We start from the raw sequence: 21,037 nt of genomic DNA on the forward strand, positions 1-21,037 counted from the left end.
ACTAACCTTTTTTTTAATCTGAAATTTAAAATACACAAATGTTTTTAAATCCTACTATATTGTTGTAAAATTTCCTAGTGATGCTTATTACGTCAGATGATTTATCAAAGATTCAAATTTGATTCAAAGTCTCTTTACTAAGTGAGTTGATACATACTTCTGTGATAAAGATCTCAAATTCTCACCTCAGCCCTGGGATGCTATTAAAATCCGGCTGTCCTCTGAAGCAATACATGGTTTAGAGAATATACGTTGCTGGGGGCCTTGTCTCCACAATATATGACAGAGAGACTCTCCCCAGAATGAAGATGAGAATCTGATGGTCTTTACCAACAGGGCTGCCCTCAGAGGAGATAAAAAGGGGAGGGAGGGAGTCAGGCGATGGTCAGGGGTATCTTGCAGCAAACAGGCATCGCTGCTTCTCAGACTCACTAGCACCCAGGTGCTTCTTTGTTTACACAGGTTTCCCAGAACAAAGACAGACTAATGATTGTCCAAGTGGTGCAGACTATGTATTTGATTTTTCTTTTTTTTTTTAATTACGTATTTTCCTCAATTACATTTCCAATGCTATCCCAAAAGTCCCCCATATCCTCCCCCCTACTTCCCTACCCACCCATTCCGATTTTTTGGCCCTGGCGTTCCCCTGTACTGGGGCATATAAAGTTTGCATGTCCAATGGGCCTCTCTTTCCAGTGATGGCCGACTAGGCCATCTTTTGATACATATGCAGCTAGAGTCAAGAGCTCTGGGGTACTGGTTAGTTCATATTGTTGTTCCACCTATAGGGTTGCAGGTCCCTTTAGCTCCTTGGATACTTTCTCTAGCTCCTCCATTGGGGGCCCTATGATCCATCCAATAGCTGACTGTGAGCATCCACTTCTGTGTTTGCTAGGCCCCGGCCTACATCTCCAGGGTTACAATAGTAGTCCCAATTAAAAAAAAATAACAGAACAGACTGTTCTTATTATTATTGGCCCTATAGCTCCGATTTAAAGAATGTAGAGAATGTCACCTCCAAAGCAAAGACATATAATATATGACAGCCTACTTTAAGGTAGGCAGTGCTTGCTGTTTTAAAGCACTCCACACAAAGAGAAAATTCTGAACTTTTTTTATGAATATCAAATATCAATAGTGATGTATTAGAGTAGAGGGTAGCACCAAAGCAGCGCGCTAGGACAGAGCTGTTCCACGTGAAGAGGTTTATTGAGAGGGAGAGACAAGGGAGTGGCAGGGCAAGAGGAAGGGGGGAGAAGAGAAGAGAAGAAAGAGAGGGAGGGAGGAGAAAGAGAGAGAAGAAGATCGAGAAGAGAGTGAGGAGGACAATCCCCATTCACTGCTGAGTGTTAGTCCATTGTTTACACACTGGTTATCTATGTCATTGTCTGCGGGCATGTCATTACAGTTTGAAGCTATTGTAAATAAAATCACACTTACTGTTATGGACCTATGTCCTTATTTCTCTTACACGAAACCCTAAGAGCAGGACTGCCTGAGCAAGAGGGCTGCGTGTTTAATTGATAGAAACTGTCAACTGTGTTTCCAAAGGGCCTGTCTCATTTTATTGCACCAAAAGTGTCTTCAGGCTCTGGTTGCTCCACATCCTTGCCAAGTTGGTGATGTGCATCTTTTTTATTTTTAGAGGTCTTATTGATGATATTATGGTTTTACTTTTCGCCTCCTCGATAACCAATAGCATGACTCTGTGACTCTGGGAATCTATGTGGCATATTCCTCTGTGCAACATCTGAACTTTATGCCTGTTAATAACTGGTTGGTTTATCAGTATGATGAAATATTTGAGGGAGGTTTTTAAGGAGAAGAGGCTTATTTTTGCTCACACTTCTAATCTAAGGTTGAAAGGCTGCAAGAGCTCAGAGGCAGTGTGGGGCATCCCACAACCAGGAAATGTGTGGGTATCCTCTCGGACCGCTTTCTTCCTGTAAAGCCACCAGTGTTCAATCATGGGCTCTATCCTCTTGACTCTTCTGCATCCTCATCACTTCCTAAGACTATCTTCACACCCCAGAGTTACATTAAGTTTCTACCCTCTTCATACCTCACAATGGGGATTATATTTAAACATTTGAGTCTTGGTGGATACCCACAAATTGATAGCAATGCATTTTTTTTTGATTTTTTGAGACAGGGTTTCTCTGTGTAGCCCTGGCTGTCCTGGAATTCACTCTGTAAACCAGGCTGGCCTCAAACTCAGAAATCCACCTGCCTCTGCCTCCCAAGTGCTGGGATTAAAGGCATGCGCTACCACTCCCGGCTGAATTTACATTTTTATGGTATTCCTTTTGGTGGCTTAAGAACTGTTTGACTATTCACAGGTTACTAATAGGTTTTCTAACATTGTTTCATTCTTCAATTCTTTTATTCTTGCTTTTACACTTACAATTATATCCCAGGTAATATCATTTTTGTGCATACGTACTAATTTTGTATATGGTGTGAATATATGCTGGATATTGCAAGCAGTTGGGGGGTATCTTTTCCCACAGGGATCTTCCATTTATTCCATTACCACTCAGAGAACAAAAAGAAATAATTCATTCTCCATTAAATTGCTTTGGTGGTATTTTGGCATGAACCAATTACCAGTGTGCATAGTCACTTTGGGCTGTTACGGAAATGCATGAGATTTCTTTTATCTTGGTATTTCCATGGTCTTAGCTTGCACAACATGGTGTCTGGAGCATGTGGAGCTGATGCACAGGAAACAGAACAGAGCAGTAACAGGGACGGGGCAGAGCAAGGACAACCCCAGTGATCCTACATCATTCACCTGGGCCCCATCTTCCCCAGCACCTCGCCCTCCAGCTTCTCTTCAAATTCTGAACCATCAAAGAGCTAAACTTTTCATTAGAACAAACCCCTTTTGGTCTAATCCAAACACACAAATAGGCTCAGAGGTCAACCCAATCAGGTTGTTAAGATTAGCCATCATACTACACAATTTAAAATGTATTTCTACATCCTGTATTCTTGTCTGTGGGTGTATTTATCCTTATACCTACCACACTGTCTCCTTCCCAGTTGTTTTGAGGTCAGGTAGTTATAAATGCTCCAGCCTCAATTTTTTTTAAACATTTTGATCTTCTATATTTCTAAGTAAGTTTTAGAATATTTCTCCAACTTCTATAAGTGGCTATCATGACTATAAACACATAGATGAGGGCTAGAGGGACGTCTCCGTGGTTGTGAGTGCTTGCTGCTCTGGCAGAGGAGCTGAGTTTACTCCTAAGCATCCACAATGAGCAGCTCCCAAACTTTAACTTCAGGTCCAGGAGATCTGCTGCCCTCTTCTGTCATGCTCAGGCACCTGCACATACATGGAATACAAACACAGATACAAACACATACATACAAATAAAGATAGGATACATCATTTTAAAACGAAGAGGCTAATTTGAGGAAAGATGTCATCCTAGGATTTTGACTCTTCTGAGACAGACAGACAATATCGATGGGAAGAGCCAACAATGATTGTAACATGCTTTCCTGAGCATTGGGGAGTGTAATGATGATGCGTGAGTGTGTGGGCCTTCAGATGCTTCTCTCTCCAGGAAACCACAGAGGAAGAATGTGGTTCTCCTCTGGGACCTTGGATACCTCCCATGAAAAACTTTGCAAAGAAACATAATAAAACCTTAAATGCATACTTATGGTCAGGCACAGGTGTGTAGATTTCTGGTATTTCTTTGCTCTTTTTAAAGATCTCCAAACAAATGGATAACTAAACAGGGTAGCTTTGTGTGATACTTTGATAGTTTTAACTGCTGGGGTGCTCAGTTCCTATCTGAACCTTAAAAATTAGTTTAAAATGGTAAAATTCTTCTGTGACTACTAGACCAGAAGATACATCTTTGTTTGGGTTGAGTAATATACAAGTTAACAAATAAAAACAAAGGTCATTCTCTCTCCCACTTAAGAAGCAATGAGCCCTTTCCTCATTGCCTTTCACTAAGACTCGCTGCCTTCAATATTTTTTGGATCATGTATGCAATGTGAATTAGTAACATGTGAGTATTTGTTGTATATCATATTCAACTATATTCCTTGAACATCACAGTTTACTCGTGTAGTTATGGTCTTCTAGGGGAATCTTATTGCTTTAGAAACATCAAACCCTCCAAATCAGTGGTTCTCAGCCTGTGAGTCATGACCCCTTTGGGGAATCAAGCAGCCTTTCTCAGGGGTGGCCTAGAACCATTGGAAAACACAGGTATTTACATTATGATTTATAATAGTAGAAAATTACAGTTATGAAGTAGCAATGGAAATAATTTTATGCTTAGGGATCACCACAACATGAGGAACCATATTAAAGTTCACAGTATTAGTAAGGTTGAGAACTGCCCCAGGTATCTCAATTAATAAGTTTTAATAAGTGATGGTTTATGTTTTTAAATTCTCTTGATTTTTTAAGAAAAATAATATCACGATCATAGAAATTTGTGTGTAATTTGAGTAAGGGATATGAAACATTACTCAATTCCTACCCCTTCCTAGTTTTTTTTTTAAGATTAGGGCTTAATGTTGTCTAATATTTTAAGAATACTGCTTAATCAGCCCGGTGGTGGTGGTGCACGCCTTTAATCCCAGCCCTTGGGAGGCAGAGGCAGGTGGATTTCTGAGTTCAAGGTCAGCTTGGTCTACAGAGTGAGTTCCAGGACAGCCAGGGCTACACAGAGAAACCCTGTCTCGAAAAAACAAACCAAAACCAAAACAAAACAAAACAAAAAAACAGAATACTGGTTTATCTAAATGTAAATTTTCTCTGTTTTTAAATGGTAGCAAGAAGTCCAACATCATTTCACACTGTGTAGCCAAACAAAACAACTCTGTGGCCTGAATTTGAACTAGTGGTGGTGGTTTGATTTCATAACAGTCTGACTAGTTTTCCTATTCAGCATTATAAGTAGATGTTCCTCAATGTACATAGAGTGAAGTGGATGTCATGTAAACCCATTATAACTTGAAAGTCTCACTTGAGGCACACCCATATCCCAAACTTCCTACCTCAGTCTAGCCCTCTAACCTTAAACATGCTTACAACAGATACATTAGAAGTCAGGTGGCCTATTTTATATGGGGTTGAGTAAATTACCTTTATTAGATAATATACTAAATATAGAAATCAGGCTGGTTGAAACAAGTATTGGATGCATGGCTTCTATTGAATTTTCTTCTTCACATTTCTTTGGCAGCATTGTGAAGTTAAAACAAAACAAAAACCTAGATTAAAGCCATTTCAAATTAGGGCAATCTATTTCAGATATTATTCTCTATTTGGATACTGAGAGCTCATAGGTTTTGTGACTAGTGTGAATGTAATTCACTTAATTAGCTACTATCTAGAGACTTTCATGCTAACTCTATTTTGCTATTTAATATAATGGTAGACATAAGTTGCACATAGTCCCAGCCTAGAAGTGGAATTATCAAACAAGGGCTTCGTAAACTGCAGAGACACATTACACATGGAGGCAGCTGTCATTTACTTCTCCCTTTTGTGTTTTCCAAACAAGAATTAGGAAGCAACAATAACAAATGCATTTTTTATTCAATACTAGAAAAAGTTGGAATTTAAACTTGTTTCTAGTTTGGTTTATACTGGTTAGGCTTTATAGAAGGTTTCTATCTGCAGCTATCATTGAGACAGTCACCACAGTAAATATATTCCTCAAGTCCTGCAATCGGAACGTTTACTGTCAGTCAGTTGCGTTTATATACCTGCTGCTATTATGACTAGATGGATCCTGATTTATGATTTTGATAATTAGATAAAAAGCAATTTATTTGGGCTGCTACTGGTGGTGGTGGTGGTGTGTATTTCATGTGTGTGTGTGTGTGTGTGTGTGAGAGAGAGAGAGAGAGAGAGAGAGAGAGAGAGAGAGAGAGAGACTGACAGAGACAGAGGAAGGAAGATGGGTGAAAGGAATATATCCTTGAAGTGAAATAAAGTACAAGACTCTCTGATTTTTTTTCCAACAACACCATTAATCGGCCTCACAGGCAATATTCCTGTTTTGAGTCCCTGTTCTCTTTTAAAAATATGAAAATGGTTGAAGATGAAGAAGATACTTGGATTGATACAAATAATTTAGATTATTAAGGAGAAAATGTAGCCAGAAAAAGGAAGGAACTCAAAAGGCCCAAAACCTAACTGGAACTTTTGAATATTAAATAATAGTTGGGAGAAGCAGGTAGGTAGCTAGGAGACTAGGCATCAACTATGTCCGAAGAGGGATTGGTAGGGAGGAGTGGGGAGGGATAGGTTACAAGGAGAAGGAAGAATGAATCTGACGTCTTGAAAATCAAAAGAAAACTAAGAAGAGAACTTAGCCAGATACTACTAAGGAGCCATTACTGGAGAGATGGCACTGTTAAGAGACTTTGACAAGGGCCACTTCAATAAATGGGTGCCATTAAAATTCAGGTGAAAGCCAACAAAGGGGGGAATGAAAACAAAACAAAACAAATCAAATCAAAAACATTTGTGTATGTGTTTATCCCAAACCCACAGCTTAAATGTCAGAAGTCCCTTTCCAATCAGATCTCAGACTTTCTAAGGTGTCTCGCATACTCGATCTTCTGGCTATAAGATTCAGTTACGAAAATGATCTTTAAAAGATTTCCTTAAATTGGCTGCTCCTAATAAGCATTCGTCCAGTGGATTTCCTGCACCCAGCCCGCCCAGTTCATTTTCAAAAATCCAACACTTTGAGGGCGGAGCCAAGAAGAGGAGCTCTACACAGGTCCCGCCCAGTGGCTCCCCGCGCATGCGCATGTCATCCGCGGCCCGTTTGTGCAGCCTCCCTAGCGTTCCTGTGGGTGGTTATTTCGGAGACGGACTGACTACGGGAGCCCAGCCGGCTCTTGCGGAAGTCCATGCGCCATTGGGAGGGACTCGGTGGCTGCTCTATGCCCTTGTTGCTGAGGGCCTCTTCCTGGGTCATTGTCGGAGCAGGAATCGGACTGGGGCCGACACGGGGTTCCCCCCGTGGCCGTCTCAGCGCCTGTGTGTGGTCTGCTCTGGCGGGATGTGGCGAGCAGGTCGGGCGGCCGTGGCCTGGTAAGTGCGGCCTGCGACCTGGCCCCGTTATGTCAGGTTCTGGGCCATTTGGACAGCAGGGTTGACCCATCACTACTTCCTGAATGTGCAGGTGACCGACCCTCAGGCCAGGCCGAGGCTCTTAGAAAATTCTCGCGAATGTTTGAATACCCAAAGGAGTGACGGGAGTTGGCCGGTGACCATTCCTTGTTCAACATGAAGATTTTTTGCTGCCTTGGCCCATCGTTCCTGTCCCTGTCCTTGTGATCTCCCTGTTATCTGTCTCTAGTTATTGCCTTTATTGTTGCTATTCTGGCCTGGCCTAGCTCTGTCCTTGTATCTCTGTGCGTGTCATTTAACTGCCTTCTTGCAGCCATACGCCATGCCACAGCGCACACTTTGCTCTTGCAGCTACTTGGTAGCACTTGCAGCAGCATACTTGAAAGTATGTCCTTTCATACTTACGCGGGAAAGGGCCATCTGCCCGTTTGCCTGACCCTCTGACTGGAGTCAAATTTAGAGTGGTGTTGTGCATGATATCAGGCGGTTTTTAAGAGATGCCCCGTCAGAGGAGATCTTGTTCAGTGTTGAGGTCCACTTCGATGCACTTCTCCAGTCTCGCTGCGGATGTTGCCGTAGTCTTGTTTTAAAGTAGAAAACCAAAAGTAGTTTTATTTCTATGAATTGCTAATGCACTTACTGATACTAAATTTGATGTTATCTATGTAATTTGTTCCAATAGCCCCCAAGCTTAGCACATTTTTTCAGACATTTGATTACAGGAAGTAGTGTACACCAAGGTTTCCACCCATCTCTACAGCCCCTAGAACTTTTGTTTGTTTGTTTGTTTGTGTTTTTCGAGAAAGGGTTTCTCTGTATTGCCCTGGCTCTCCTGGAACTCACTCTGTAGACCAGGCTGTCCTCGAACTCAAATCCGCCTGCCTCTGCCTCCCGAGTGCTGGGATTGAAGGCGTGGGCTACCACGCCCAGCTAAAACTTTTTAAAATATGTTTGTATCTCTTTCACCAGTATGTATATCTGTGTGCCACTTCTGTGTCTGCTGCCCACAGAGGACAGAGAACAGCATTCAGTCACCTAGGACTAGAGTAGCAGACAGGTGTTAGTCACCATGTGGGTGCTGGGAATCCAACCTCTGACTTCTAGAAGACTAGCCCTTCTTCATAACCAATAAGCCATCTCTCCAGCCCTGCCCCCAAAACTTTTTTTAATGGTATAAATTATGTATTATACTTATAAGGAATAGGACCCATTCCTTTCATCACAGTTAATTAAGAGTCCACAGTGGAACTGCCTCTGCTGCAATGTGGTTGTTTTTAATCTGGTGGGATTTTAATTTAGCAGTAAGTTCACAACCTTCTCTATTGAAATAAGCTATTTACAACTTTTCTATTGCTGCTGTTTTATAATTAAGTGGAGACATTTAGTTTTCTATAAAACAAAAAAAGTGCAGAAGATAGCATACTCTTTTCAAAGAGGTATGTAGGAAACACTTAACATTGGTTTACAAATAAACAGGTTTGTAGTTTGTATTGTTTGTTTAATCAATTATGTACATTGATTAGCTGGGCTGCATTGTTTCTGAAGGTATGAACATGTGTCTACAGTCATGGCTTTAGAATGTCTTATGCCAAAGCACAGCTTAGCTAATGGAAGAAATAGGGATATGGAAAACCAGAACCCCTCAGGCTCTGGAATTGCCCTGCACAGTATAGTTCCTTTTAAGTTATGAAATAATGCAGCTAGGTACTACTGTAGTCATGAGGTTAAAACAGACTTTTTATATACAGATAAATATACCTCTTAGACAAGTCAAATGGAAAACTGATAGCCAACACTTTGGGGGTACAATAAATATTTGTGTAAAACTAATGAAAAAATAATTTCATACTACACAGCTCTATGTAGGTAAAGGATGTGGTAGATGAGCAAGAGTAGATGGTGTGGGTGGTATACTTTATGACATTTGACTTTTGCATTTTTTCTTACTGTTGTTTGTATGTTTGTTGGGGTTTTTAATTGTTGTTCCAGGCAGCGTTTCTCTGTGTAGCCCTAGCTGGCCTCAGACTCACAGAAACCCACCTCCTTCTGCCTCCCAAGTGCTGGGATTAAAGCCATGAACCACCACTGCTTGGCTTGACTTTAGTTTTTAAGCTTCTTTGGATAAGGAAGTCTTTTTCTCTCCATAGCTGCTTTTAGGGTCTTTCTAAGTGTTCAGTTGAGTGGTCTGTCCCAGGTTACTGAGGCTTTGTTCAGCTTTGGGTTTTCCTTTTCATCACTCGTCTGGCTTGACCTTTGATTTTAAAAAATCTGTTTCTTCAATTCTGCAAAATTTTTCTTCAACTTTATTTTCTTCCTTCCATTAAAAGAATATGAGATTGCTTAGACAGGGTATGGTCTTCATTTCTGAAATACAACGTCTTCCCTTCATCTCCTTAAAAAAAAAAAAGGATGCATCTGCCCTAAAATTTTCATATGCATATTTATCTTAAAATGTTATTTATTTACTTGTATAATAACTATTTGCATAATATTCCTACTTTAAAATAAGATTAAATAATATACTGCTTTCACTAATGACAAATAAAGATTGGGAAAATAAAATGGGTTTCTTGATTGACACTTAGGTAAATGCACATTAAAAAGCTAAAGTTATTAAGCCATGTTACACCTGTAGTCTCAATACTCAGAAAGCTGAAATGAAGGATTCTAGAAGTTCAAGGTCAGCCTGAGCTACTTAGCAAATACCAGATATAAAAGGGTTAAAGAGCAAGAACCAGTCACAGAAAACTAAAGAGTTAAATCATTGAAGGGCAAGTTTCTATATCCATAGGAAGGTAATTTATACATGGACTCCCCTGAGGTCACCTTAGAAAAACATTAAATGTACATCTCTCCTGGAAGATTAGTTGATGTTTTCTCCAAGCTAAAGAGGAAATGTTTATTATATACTAAGTTGTAAGCCAAGTCATAGAACTATGTGTTGTAAAGTCCTTATTATATTATGGTCTGTTTATGAGTATGGACAATAAAAGGGAACTCTACTGAAAACAAACAGCCCCAAAACCTATCCATGCACCCAGAGTGCACACTGTATACATCTCCACACACTCACAGTGCACACTGTATACATCTCCACACACTCACAGTGCACACTGTATACATCTCCACACACTCACAGTGCACATTGTATACATCTCCATGCACCCACAGTGCACATATATACATCTCTATGTACCCACAGTGCACATATATACATCTCTATGCACCCACAGTGCACATATATGCATCTCCATGCACCACAGTGCACATATATACATCTCTATGTACCCACAGTGCACATATGTACATCTCCATGCACCCACAGTGCACATATATGCATCTCCATGCACCCACAGTGCACATATATACATCTCCATGCACCCATAGCGCACACAATATACATCTCCATGCACCCACAGTGCACATATATACATCTCCATGCACCCACAGTACACACTATATACATCTGCATGCATCCACAGTGCACATATATACATCTCCATGCACCCATAGCGCACACAATATACATCTGCATGCACCCACAGTGCACATATATACATCTCCATGCACCCACAATACACACTATATACATCTCCATGAGCACAGAGCGCACACTATATGCATCTCCAGTACTCTATTCCCTGATCCCAATGGATCATTGCTGTATATCCATGGGATATACTATATCTCCCATCCTCCTACTTTGATACCATTGCTTTGTATCATAGCTTATGTTTTCTGCATTTTTTCTTTAATTGACATCCTAGAAAGTATCCTAAGTTGATGTATATGCAAGTTCATCTTTACTTTCAATAAATTGCTTTTTTTTAGTATTCACTAAATTCTCTCATTTTTAATATTTAAATCTATAAGTGTTGCATCCTCTAATATTGTTGAACATGCTCTTAAAAGTTTGCAGTATTTTTCAGGAATCCTGTCAATATACATGACAGCATGTTGAGAGCCCCGAGTTTGCTGCCGGGCCTGGTTGTCTGATCATATTTAAGCTTGAAAGCCAATGGCTGATGCAGATGATTTGTTCATGCTGTTCCTTACTGAGGCGGATGATGACTGAGCAAGCTGTTTTCTGTTATTGATTACTTCACCTAACAACTTTCCTTTTAGGGCTTTTATAGAGAGTGCAGGAGATGAGCCTGTTACAGAAGCCAGTGTTGATGACAGCTCAGTCTAGGAGGCCTCCTCCTCACACACTCATGCACTTGAGAGCCTTATGTCTTCCCTGGCAGAGTTCTCAGGTTCCAGAGGCAATTGCTGGCCTGTTCCTCCTTTTACTTTCTTACCTCTATATCAAGAATATAGATTCTTATTGTGGGGCTGGAGAGATGGCTGCTCTTCCATAGGACCTGGGTTTGATTCCCATCACCCATTCGAAGCTCCCAACCATCTGTAATTCCAGAACAGGAAATCCAGTGCCCCTTCTGGCTTCTGCTGGTGCCATGCACACAAGTACCCAGATATGCATGCAGGCAAAGCACCAATACACATAAAATAAGTGATAATAAAAATTTTTTTTAACTTAAAAAAAATGCATGCATTTTTGTTACCAGCTGTTACACAGCTGTTGGTAAAACAAATGCCCACCTCTTCCCTCTTTGGTTTCAGCTTCCTTGGACCAGTAAGTATCACAGCCCACATATAGTAGACTAACATATAGAGTCTGGAGTCCTGGTGCCTGCACTCATATTCCACCTTGATTCCTTGTGTTAGTGTCATGTGGGGCAGGTTGTGTTTATACTTTGTGCCTTATTCTCCCTCAGCTGTAGAATGGGGCTAGTGTGGCTTAGTTTTGTGGTAGGGTTTTCAACAAGATTGAGCTGGCACACAGCAAATGTAAACTAGTGTGTGATGGGGCGTGGTTTGTCGGCACGCATGTGTGACCTTTTATGTAATTTCTTAGGCACTGTTGCCTTCTCTGATGTTTCTCTAATTCTTCTGTGTTGTTTGTTTGTTTGTTTTCAGTGAAGTCTGCCAATCCTTAGTGAAACACAGCTCTGGAATACAAAGAAACACACCATTCCAAAAACTCCATCTGGTTTCACGAAGTATTTATCCTTCACATCATCCTGCCCTCAAGCTTCAAAGACCCCAACTAAGGACACCATTTCAGCAGTTCTCTTCTCTAACTCACCTTTCGTTACATAAATTGAAACTTTCTCCAATTCAATATGGCTACCAGCCTCGCAGGAACTTTTGGCCAGCAAGGTTGGCTGCAAGACTCTTAAAACTTCGATATATCATACTGGGGTCCGCTGTTGGAGGTGGCTATACAGCCAAAAAGGTGAGTTTACTTTCATTTTTACTTTAATAATTACTATAATTCTAATTGTTCCAAAACATTGTAAATTTGTATAGCATGGTAGAAAAAAAATGGCATTTTTCTTTAGTGAGTAAAATGTAACTAGCTGTTGAAATATTTACTGTATATATGTACTGTGTCCTGTGGTGCTATTTAAATATTAACCATAATTATAGATGGTCTGGAAGATGGCGCCCTGGTCTGGGAGTAAGAACACTTACATTTGTTTCTAAGCATCACTATTTAGTAGCACAATAGAGAAAGCTAAGCAGCATGCTCAGAGGACTACTTCTGGGCAACCCTGGGACCAGAGGCGGAGACCTCTTGCCCAGTCTTCCTCTTGCTTCCTGGTGTTACTTAATGCCAACATGAGCTCTCTTCCATAGGAATATTTTGACTGTTTACATTTCCACATTTGATAGAAGAACATTTACTGTCATTCTACATACACAGCTTCTGATTTGCTGGTTAAAGACCTGCACTTACCTAAATTTGTTCCTTAAAAATTCTATACATGATGCATTCTCCTTATAGATTGTTTTAATCAACATGCTTTTTCTTTATATTGGTCTATGGCATTTGGATTATCTGATTGGCATACGTTCTTGTCTTTCAGACCTTCGATGAATGGAAAGATATGATACCAGACCTTAGTGACTATAAGTGGATTGTGCCTGACTTTATATGGGAAATTGATGAGTATATTGATTTGGGTTTGTATCATCAACATTAAAAATGACTCTGGGTTTTGAGGGGATGGCAGTAGAAATGGTTGCATCGGTAGTGTTAATGCTTAAGTCTAATATGTGATAGTTTTATTTTAGTAATGAAAATAAAAGATAAGTTAATTTTTATTACATCTATTTATATGTGTGTGGGTATGTATCATACTAGGATGCACATACATGCAGATGCACATGTGTGTAGAGATCAGAAGACATTTTGTGGGAGTTTTTTGTAATTAAAAGAGATCCCGTGGTTACCTATGAATTGACAGGCATAGAAACAAACACTTTTACCCATTGAACGATTTTGCCAACCCAGAGGAAAAAGAATATGAGACTAAATACTCAATAATCTCATTTTAACATAACTTCCACCCCTCTTATGGACTATTTTCTTCTAGTTTTGCTTATTAATTGAATGTGGTTAATATTAGTTTCTTATTTAAAAAATATATAGTCATAAGGAGATGTATCTTGTTGTTTGTGTTTTGCTACCTAGCACATCCTCTCTGCAGTTCCATGCTGCCAGCAGCCTCTCCACATAGCATTTTCAACATCACGGAACATTGCCTGCATCATACACACTAGGACCCTAAGCTAGCTCTTTTTGGTAGACTACCTTGGTTGTTAATACTTTCTGCAGCCAAGTTCCTTAAAAGTCTGTCAGTGTGCAAAATGACTTTACCCCTTAAAATACTGTCTTTGCCTGTAACAAGTGAGAATAGTCAATAGCTGATGGCAAGTAACTCTTGATGAGCTTAAAAAATTTGGAGTCCCTTTTTAAGACATATGGAGGTGGAATTAATCTGCATAAGCACCTCATCATAGTACTTTTTAAGTGTAGCCGTGGTAACAAAGGTATTTTTAGGAAAAGGACAGATTCTTTTTTTTTTAAAAAAGTGCATGTCAGTGCTGTGTAACCTAGTGTATTTACCGGTGTCTCTGTGTGATGACTGAGGTTGGATGCTGAGGCTAAGCTGCCTGGTCTTGAACCCTGGCTCCCTCACTCCCTTGCCGTGTGCTGTAGTTTTTCATCTGAGTGGAGTGGACAGCAGAGTTGAGTATTTGTAGGACTGGCTTGAGGTGTGAAGCAAGTTGATGTATTAGAGCCCTAATATTTTTGGCATATCCTCCCTTGAGACTGTTTGTTACTCTTGTTTTGATCCCCTCTAGAGAAAATTAGAAAAGCCCTTCCCAGCTCAGAAGACCTCGCCAATTTAGCTCCTGACCTGGACAAGATTACTGAGAGCCTCAGCTTGTTGAAGGACTTCTTCACTGCAGGTAAGGAGGGGCTTTTCATCTAACTTCAGGATGTAGGAGCCTCAAAGGGAGAATATGTAGATGGTCTTGTCTTATTTGTTCCCATCTTTTAAATTAAAACAAATGCAAAAGCGTTTTATTTTAACACAAGATAAACAAAGTTTGCACAATGCTTTTAATATTTAGCCTAATCAAATGACAATGTATAAGAAAATGTGTGCTAAGCTTTTTGTGGGTGAGTAAAAACATATTCCTCCTTGACAAGGAGATGAGACTACCTATGCATTTGCTTTTCATATTGCCTCAAGCCAATACTGTTACTTTAAACCAAAATTTAGTCACTACAGACCATGTGAGGTGTAAGTTAAAGGGTCTATCCTGGCATATTTGCCCAGTTATTACCCTAATATGATATGTCTGAAATCTCAGACATCTTTGCTTACTTTTATTAAATTTTTATTTCCCCTTTTGCTGACTTTTTACAGGTCCCAAATTGGTTAGTGAAGTCCTAGAAGCTTCTGAGGCACTTCTCTTGTTAGGTGTGTAACCAGACGTTTCTGCTGACCGTAACATGCCTTTAAACGCTTCTAATGAACTAGGCGCAAATAAAACTGCACACCACGTTTATAATCCTGCTTATATATGCTGATCTTTAAACCCAGAACTATATAAGGCAAACTTATATCCTTTTTAGTGGAAATAGTAAAAGAAATTATATTCATAACAAAGCTGAAATTGCTAAAAACATGATTTAAACTTATTAAAAGAAAATTTGCTTCGCCAGAGTGTTTTCTTGGAAAAAGAATTGAAATGAAAAGTAATTTTAGCTTGTCTCATCTGCCCTGTCATAGTGGCATTTACCTTTGCTCTGTACTATACACACTGTCTGATGGTAGCGGTGCTTGGCTGAACTGCAAAGATAACCTTGTAAGACAATCCTTACCAAAGATTGTCTGGTTTCTATCATAACTCTCATCTCTATTTCAAACATTGATTAAGTTTGAGATTTTTTGACATGGATTGCCAGTAATTTTCTTAAAAATAAAAATGTATTCTTTGAAGCTAGTTTGGTTTCTTTTGAGCCATGATCTCGCGTTCAGCACAGGCTCGGCCTCCTAAGTGTAAGCACTGGGATCGCAGGCATGCCCCTGCCTGGCTGGGGACCCAGTGTATACGAGGCGAGCATTCTGACACCGGGCTGTGTCGTCCGTCTCCCCGCACCCCACTTACTTTTTGATTGCTTAGATGTAATTGGAATTTAGCTTGGGCTGTTTACATCATTGGAGAATTTAAACAAGTGTGTTTATCTTTAAGGTTCACCTGGAGAAACAGCATTTCGAGCAACAGATCATGGATCTGAAAGTGACAAGCATTACAGGAAGGTAAGTATAAAACAGAGCTCTGCTCACAGGGAGTCCCGAGAAACTTAGCTTTTCCCTTTTTTTGAAATATGTGAAAATGCTAATACATTTCTAGAAAACTGCAGGTGTTAATGCAGCTGTTCTGGAATAGAATCAGAGACAGCCCTCCCCTTCAGTTACGCTCTGTGAAATAGCTATTCAAGGTTTATTATAAAGTATACATGGGAGAAGCCAGTGTAGACAGTTTAAGTGGTCCTCTCTTTCCTGGGACTTTGCATGTATTCATGTATGTTCACAGATCTCCAGGAGGACACAGTGGACACCAGTGTGCACAGAAACTTGTTGCTCTTCTGGAGACATAGGGTAGCCTAGGAGGAAAGATAAGAGAATAGACAGTGAGTTGCCTAGTGAATAAGTCAGTTCTTACATATTGAGACCCTACAAGGTTGTGTGTGGATGAGTCCATTGAGAAGCGCGGCAGGATTGCCTCCTCACATCCATGTGATCACTACAGGGCTGTTGCACATGAAACTGAGAGAATTGCTAAGCTACAGTCACGTGAGTTGCTCTGCATTTCTGGCCATATGCTCCACCATAACAGTCTTAGTTTTTACTCTGTCATCTTTTTTAACTAGAAAAAGAAATAACTATATGTAAAGTTTTATAAAAATAATGTCTAGAGAAATAAATTTGTGAATAAAATATTCTGTAAACATTTTATTTAAATGTGCAATATTTAGTTTATGCTGAGCTTTAAAGCATCATGGGAAAGAAATAATTTTATGATTATTGAGGAGCAGAAAGAAATAATTTCTGTATTTCCATTTCTTTCCCTTTATTTCAACTTGAACTCTTTTTTGTGCTACCCTAATTTTTAAATCTATTTCCAAGATTTCTTTTTGTTCATTTTTTTAGGTAAAACATACTTCAGAGTCTGTATTTGCTTTCAGTTTGACCTGTTTTTAATAAATACAATCTTAATTAAGGGACACTCTTGATTTTGCATTGAAGGATAGAGGCTAGAATATAGCTTGACAAATGTGGCTTATTTTGAGCCAGAGAAAGCCTTGGCTGTGAAAGCCAGTAAACCTAATGAGCTGATCAGAGGAGAAGGCCTTTGTGATGGGTCTGGAAGTGCAGATCCGGGAGCTGCAGTGTTTTTCCTAAATCAGTAGATGTGGCAGGGTCTGCTTGCTCATTCATGTGTTGTGTGATCACTTTTTCAGACTTGACTCAGGTAAGTCCCCTAAAACTCTGCCAAATGGATGAATGAGTGTTCTATGATTGACCCCTGCACTAAAGAGGAAGCAAGAGAATGGATCGTGGGGAATTTAATTATTGATGTAAATTTGTTTTTACATAATTGACATGAAAATAAAATCGTTCCTTTTTTTAATATTCCTTTGTTTATTTGACAGTAAATGCCCCTTGTAGGCTCTTCCTTTATCTTTATTTATGATAATTACTTTCCCCTATTAAAAGTTATCAATTGGGGCTAGAGATATGGCTCAGCCATTCATAGCACTTCTTGCTCTTGCAGAGGACCCACACCAAGTGGCTTGCTACAGCCTGTAATTAGTACCACAGGATCTGACACCCTCTTCTGGAATCCTTGGGTACTTGAACTCTCATGTACATTTCCACAAGCAGACACATACACATGTGCATATAATTTTATATTTATTAAATTGTCTAAGCTTACCAATTATTTTTCCAGTGATTTGTTATAAATAATTAAATCTAGAATTTCACCTGTGCTTTTTATTACAGGTTGAGTCAAATTATAGAAGATGCTAATATGGTAGACGTGTGTTCAGGTGCAGCAGATAGTTTTCAGTTCCATTGATGCACAGTGTTGTTTCTAAGGTTTGGTTCTTGCCTATGATACTTGAGAGTAATAAGCCTTGTAGACAAGGTACAGATATGTTGGTGTGACCTGATGAACCTTGCCTACTAAGCGATGTTCGAGTATCATCATGCAAGGATACTTGAGCCTGGTGGTAGCCTTTTTGACATCATCCAGGAGTTAGTTTCTATTTGTTTATTTATTTTATTTTTTTGTTTGTCAGGGGTGTTTTGCCTGTGTACGTGTATGCCCACAGAGGCCTTAAAAGAGTTTTAGATCCCCTGAGACTAGAATTAGAGTCAGTTGTGAGCTGCTATGTGGGTGTTGGGAAGGAAGCCTTCATCTTCTAGAAGAACAGCCTTAACCACTGAACCATTTCTCCAGCCCCCCTCACTCAGATGTCAGTTCTAAAGATTTAAGTGGTCATCAGAAGTGCTTGGATGATACCCAGAGTTTCTCTCTAATTTTTCACTGTTTTAGTCTTGAATTTTAAGATTTACTCATTAAAATCATATTCTGATGGACAGCTATACCAGCCTGCATGTGCCTGGTCTCACCTTCGTTGTGCTCAGGGTGTGAAGCAGTCATGCCTAAGTTAGAAATAAAAAATGACATGCAAATCGGTTTTTTTTTAAATAATAGTAATGTGAATTAATTTCTACAACTAGAACTGAAGTAAAGATCTGTCCTCTCATAGGTAAGCACGTGCAGAAGCACCCTGGCAGGAAAGGGAGAGTTAGGGCCACTCCACACTGTCACCTCGTAGGACAAGAGTCAGACTGAGCAGCCAAGTGGGCTGCTGGCCTGTGCTTCCCATCCTGGCTCACTCGCCTGTGTGTTTGGGAATTACAGTGGAGAAAGCACGAAGGCATATGACACTGCACAGTCCGAGTAATCATCGTTCCTTTGCTTCTGCCTGAACACACGTCTGCTAGATTGTGGACACCATTTGAAAATTGAAAATTTGTTAACAAATTAAAAAGTAAAATCAGTTTTAGCTTGGATGTTATTGAGGCATGCTTGGCATATATAATAGTACTACTTTATAATAAATAGTTATATGAACCAAAAGTTTAAAATTTGGGGGAAAGTTTAAAATCTTTATTTGCTGGAGGAAATATTTGTGTGAACTTTGTAAAGTCCTTGGGATCTGGAGAACTTAAAACCTTCAGAAGTCAAATTAGGAACTAAAGATGTGAGCCTGTTTTAGTGAGTGAGTGGACCCAGGAATTGTAAACAAGCTCCACTAAGCAGCCTCAGGTTTGAGGAATTCTTGTTTCCTGCACAGCTAACAGCTACAAGTCAGATTAGATAGATTCTTAGCAAGACCCTCAGCACAGTGTACTTAGTAGATCAGAAGGAAAGTAAGGAAAATGGAATAACTGAGCAGACAGCCTTACAGCATTGCCCAGTAAGAAGCATGGTTTATAGTGTGAGCATGTATCAATAAATGATGCTGTTGTAGGTAGACCCTTAGAAACAAGAAGGTTTAATGGAAATTGTAATGTTGATAATTACTGAGAGTCATTTTATCTCTTAGACAATGTCCAAACAATAAATGATATAGTATGCTATTTCTGACTGGAGAAAATTAAATATTCCAAAGGGGGAAGACACTTCTTTTTGACAGCCAGTAACAAGTTTTGCATTCCTAAGTATCTTGAGCGATAATATACAAGGGAACCACGTTTGTTTTTGTTTATTTGGTTGGTTTGGTTCTTTTAGCAACAAATAGCAGAGTTATTCAGTTTGGGAAGTCCTGCTTAGGAATATTGCATAAAGTTATTTTTACTAAACCAAAACGTAGTTTGGCAAATGTTATCTTATAGGGCCTGGCATTAAATACTTTGTTGTTAGGTTTGTGGACCGTAATGTTGCCAACTCTTTTCTGCAGTGACCTAGAGACACCTGCCTGCCGTTGTGCTATTTGACACGTGGGTTGATACTGATGGGTCACAGGCGCATTGAACATAGCCGTGCAGTGTTACTGGGTAGTACTGATGCAAACTTTGGGATCACAGGTCTTGTTTTTCCTGTTTTCTAAACTGTAACCTTCGGCAAATTGTTTAGCTTCTCTGAGTTCCTGAGTTCCTCTGTTGGGAAAGGAGGCACCCTTGAAAGGTTATGAGGAGTAACTCCTAAGTAAATGTAAAGCTGTTAAGAGTTAAGGAACCAATGACAACAACGTCCATCACTTTCTGTGACTTGTTGTATGCTGATGGTATTTAACATTCTATTCATTCTTCTCCTTGTTTTGTTATCAAGTCTTTTGGAGATTGTAAAAAATGGAAAATGATTTGTAGTACTTAGGCCATATACCTTCTAAAGAGTTTTTAAATTATTTTTTTCATTAATTAATGTTTTTAATTTGCATCCCTATTGGAGTTTCCTAGCTAAGACTCCTAGCAATGGGGCATATGAAATGGTCACCTGCTGTAACCAGCCAAGACTTCCAGTGGAGGGACGGAGATACTAGACCAACCACAAAACCTTAAACCCACAAATGTTCCTGCCTATAAGAGGTGCAGGGATAAAGAGAGAGTAGAAAGTAAGGAACTGGCCAACCAATAACTGACCCAATTTAAATTACCTTAAACTAGAAACAGATGATTGATAGATAAAAAATCAGTTGTGCTTGACTTACTCAAGCAACAATACATGCTAAACCCTGTAACACATCTCAAATATGCCAGGCCTTACTTAAGGTGCTAGGTACTCAAATAAACAGTGGCACGTTGTCTATGGTGACAGCCACTCAGGAGGCTGAGAAAAGGGGGCTTGCTGGAAGCCAAGGCTTTTGAGACCTGTCTGGGCAACATAGCAAGTGATGTAATTAGCCTATTCCAGCTTTATAACAGAAATGCTGTATTATAAAAAACAGAAGTGTATTCCTGTCAGTGCTGCAGCTGGGATATGAGATTAAGGTGCTGCTGGGTGCAATGTCTGGTGAGTACTGTCTGTATACACAGCAGAAGAGGCTAAGCAGCTCCTGGAGTCTCTTTTACAAGAACACTTAACCTGGAGGCCTTGTGACCTCATCACCATGCAGAGGCCATTCAGGGTTAAGTTTCGCTATGAATTTGGGGGAGCTAATATTAGATAATAGTTCAAATTAAAATCTTTAACCCCCAAAATCATTAAATCTTAAATTAGTATTTTTAGTTGTTTTGTAGAACTCTTGTTATAACTAATTTTCTTGATTTGATGCTGTCATTTTTATAACAAAATTATAGTGCCAAAGTAACAATGACCAGAATATTAAAGAGCAGGCATAGTGGCACATCCCTTTAATAGCAGCACTTGGCAGATCTCTGTGAGTTCAAGACCAGCGTGGTCTACAGAGCCAGTTCCAGGCCAGCTAGAATTACATGGTGAAATCTGTCTCAAAGGAGGGCTTTACTT

General features: G+C 39.7%; 1 protein-coding gene across 4 annotated transcripts in view; it reads left to right on the forward strand.

Annotated features, from left to right (window-relative positions):
* The first annotated feature begins 6,868 nt into the window (after positions 1-6,868).
* Opa1 (OPA1 mitochondrial dynamin like GTPase) overlaps positions 6,869-21,037 on the forward strand; it is a 73,830-nt gene continuing 59,661 nt past the window's right edge. For 2 of the 4 annotated variants that reach the window (XM_021185471.3, XM_021185473.3), the window contains exons 1-6: positions 6,869-7,087; positions 12,107-12,425; positions 13,060-13,156; positions 14,342-14,449; positions 14,914-14,967; positions 15,743-15,810. In XM_021185471.3, the coding sequence (XP_021041130.1) occupies positions 7,056-7,087; positions 12,107-12,425; positions 13,060-13,156; positions 14,342-14,449; positions 14,914-14,967; positions 15,743-15,810 (678 nt within the window). In that variant the 5' untranslated portion in view covers positions 6,869-7,055. The remainder of the gene's footprint in view (positions 7,088-12,106; positions 12,426-13,059; positions 13,157-14,341; positions 14,450-14,913; positions 14,968-15,742; positions 15,811-21,037) is intronic. The other 2 variants (XM_021185472.3, XM_021185474.3) reach the window with 1 other exon arrangement.

This window comes from Mus caroli, unplaced genomic scaffold (assembly GCF_978045245.1).
Source record: "Mus caroli unplaced genomic scaffold, Mus_caroli_1 scaffold_17, whole genome shotgun sequence".
NCBI lineage: Eukaryota > Metazoa > Chordata > Mammalia > Rodentia > Muridae > Mus > Mus caroli.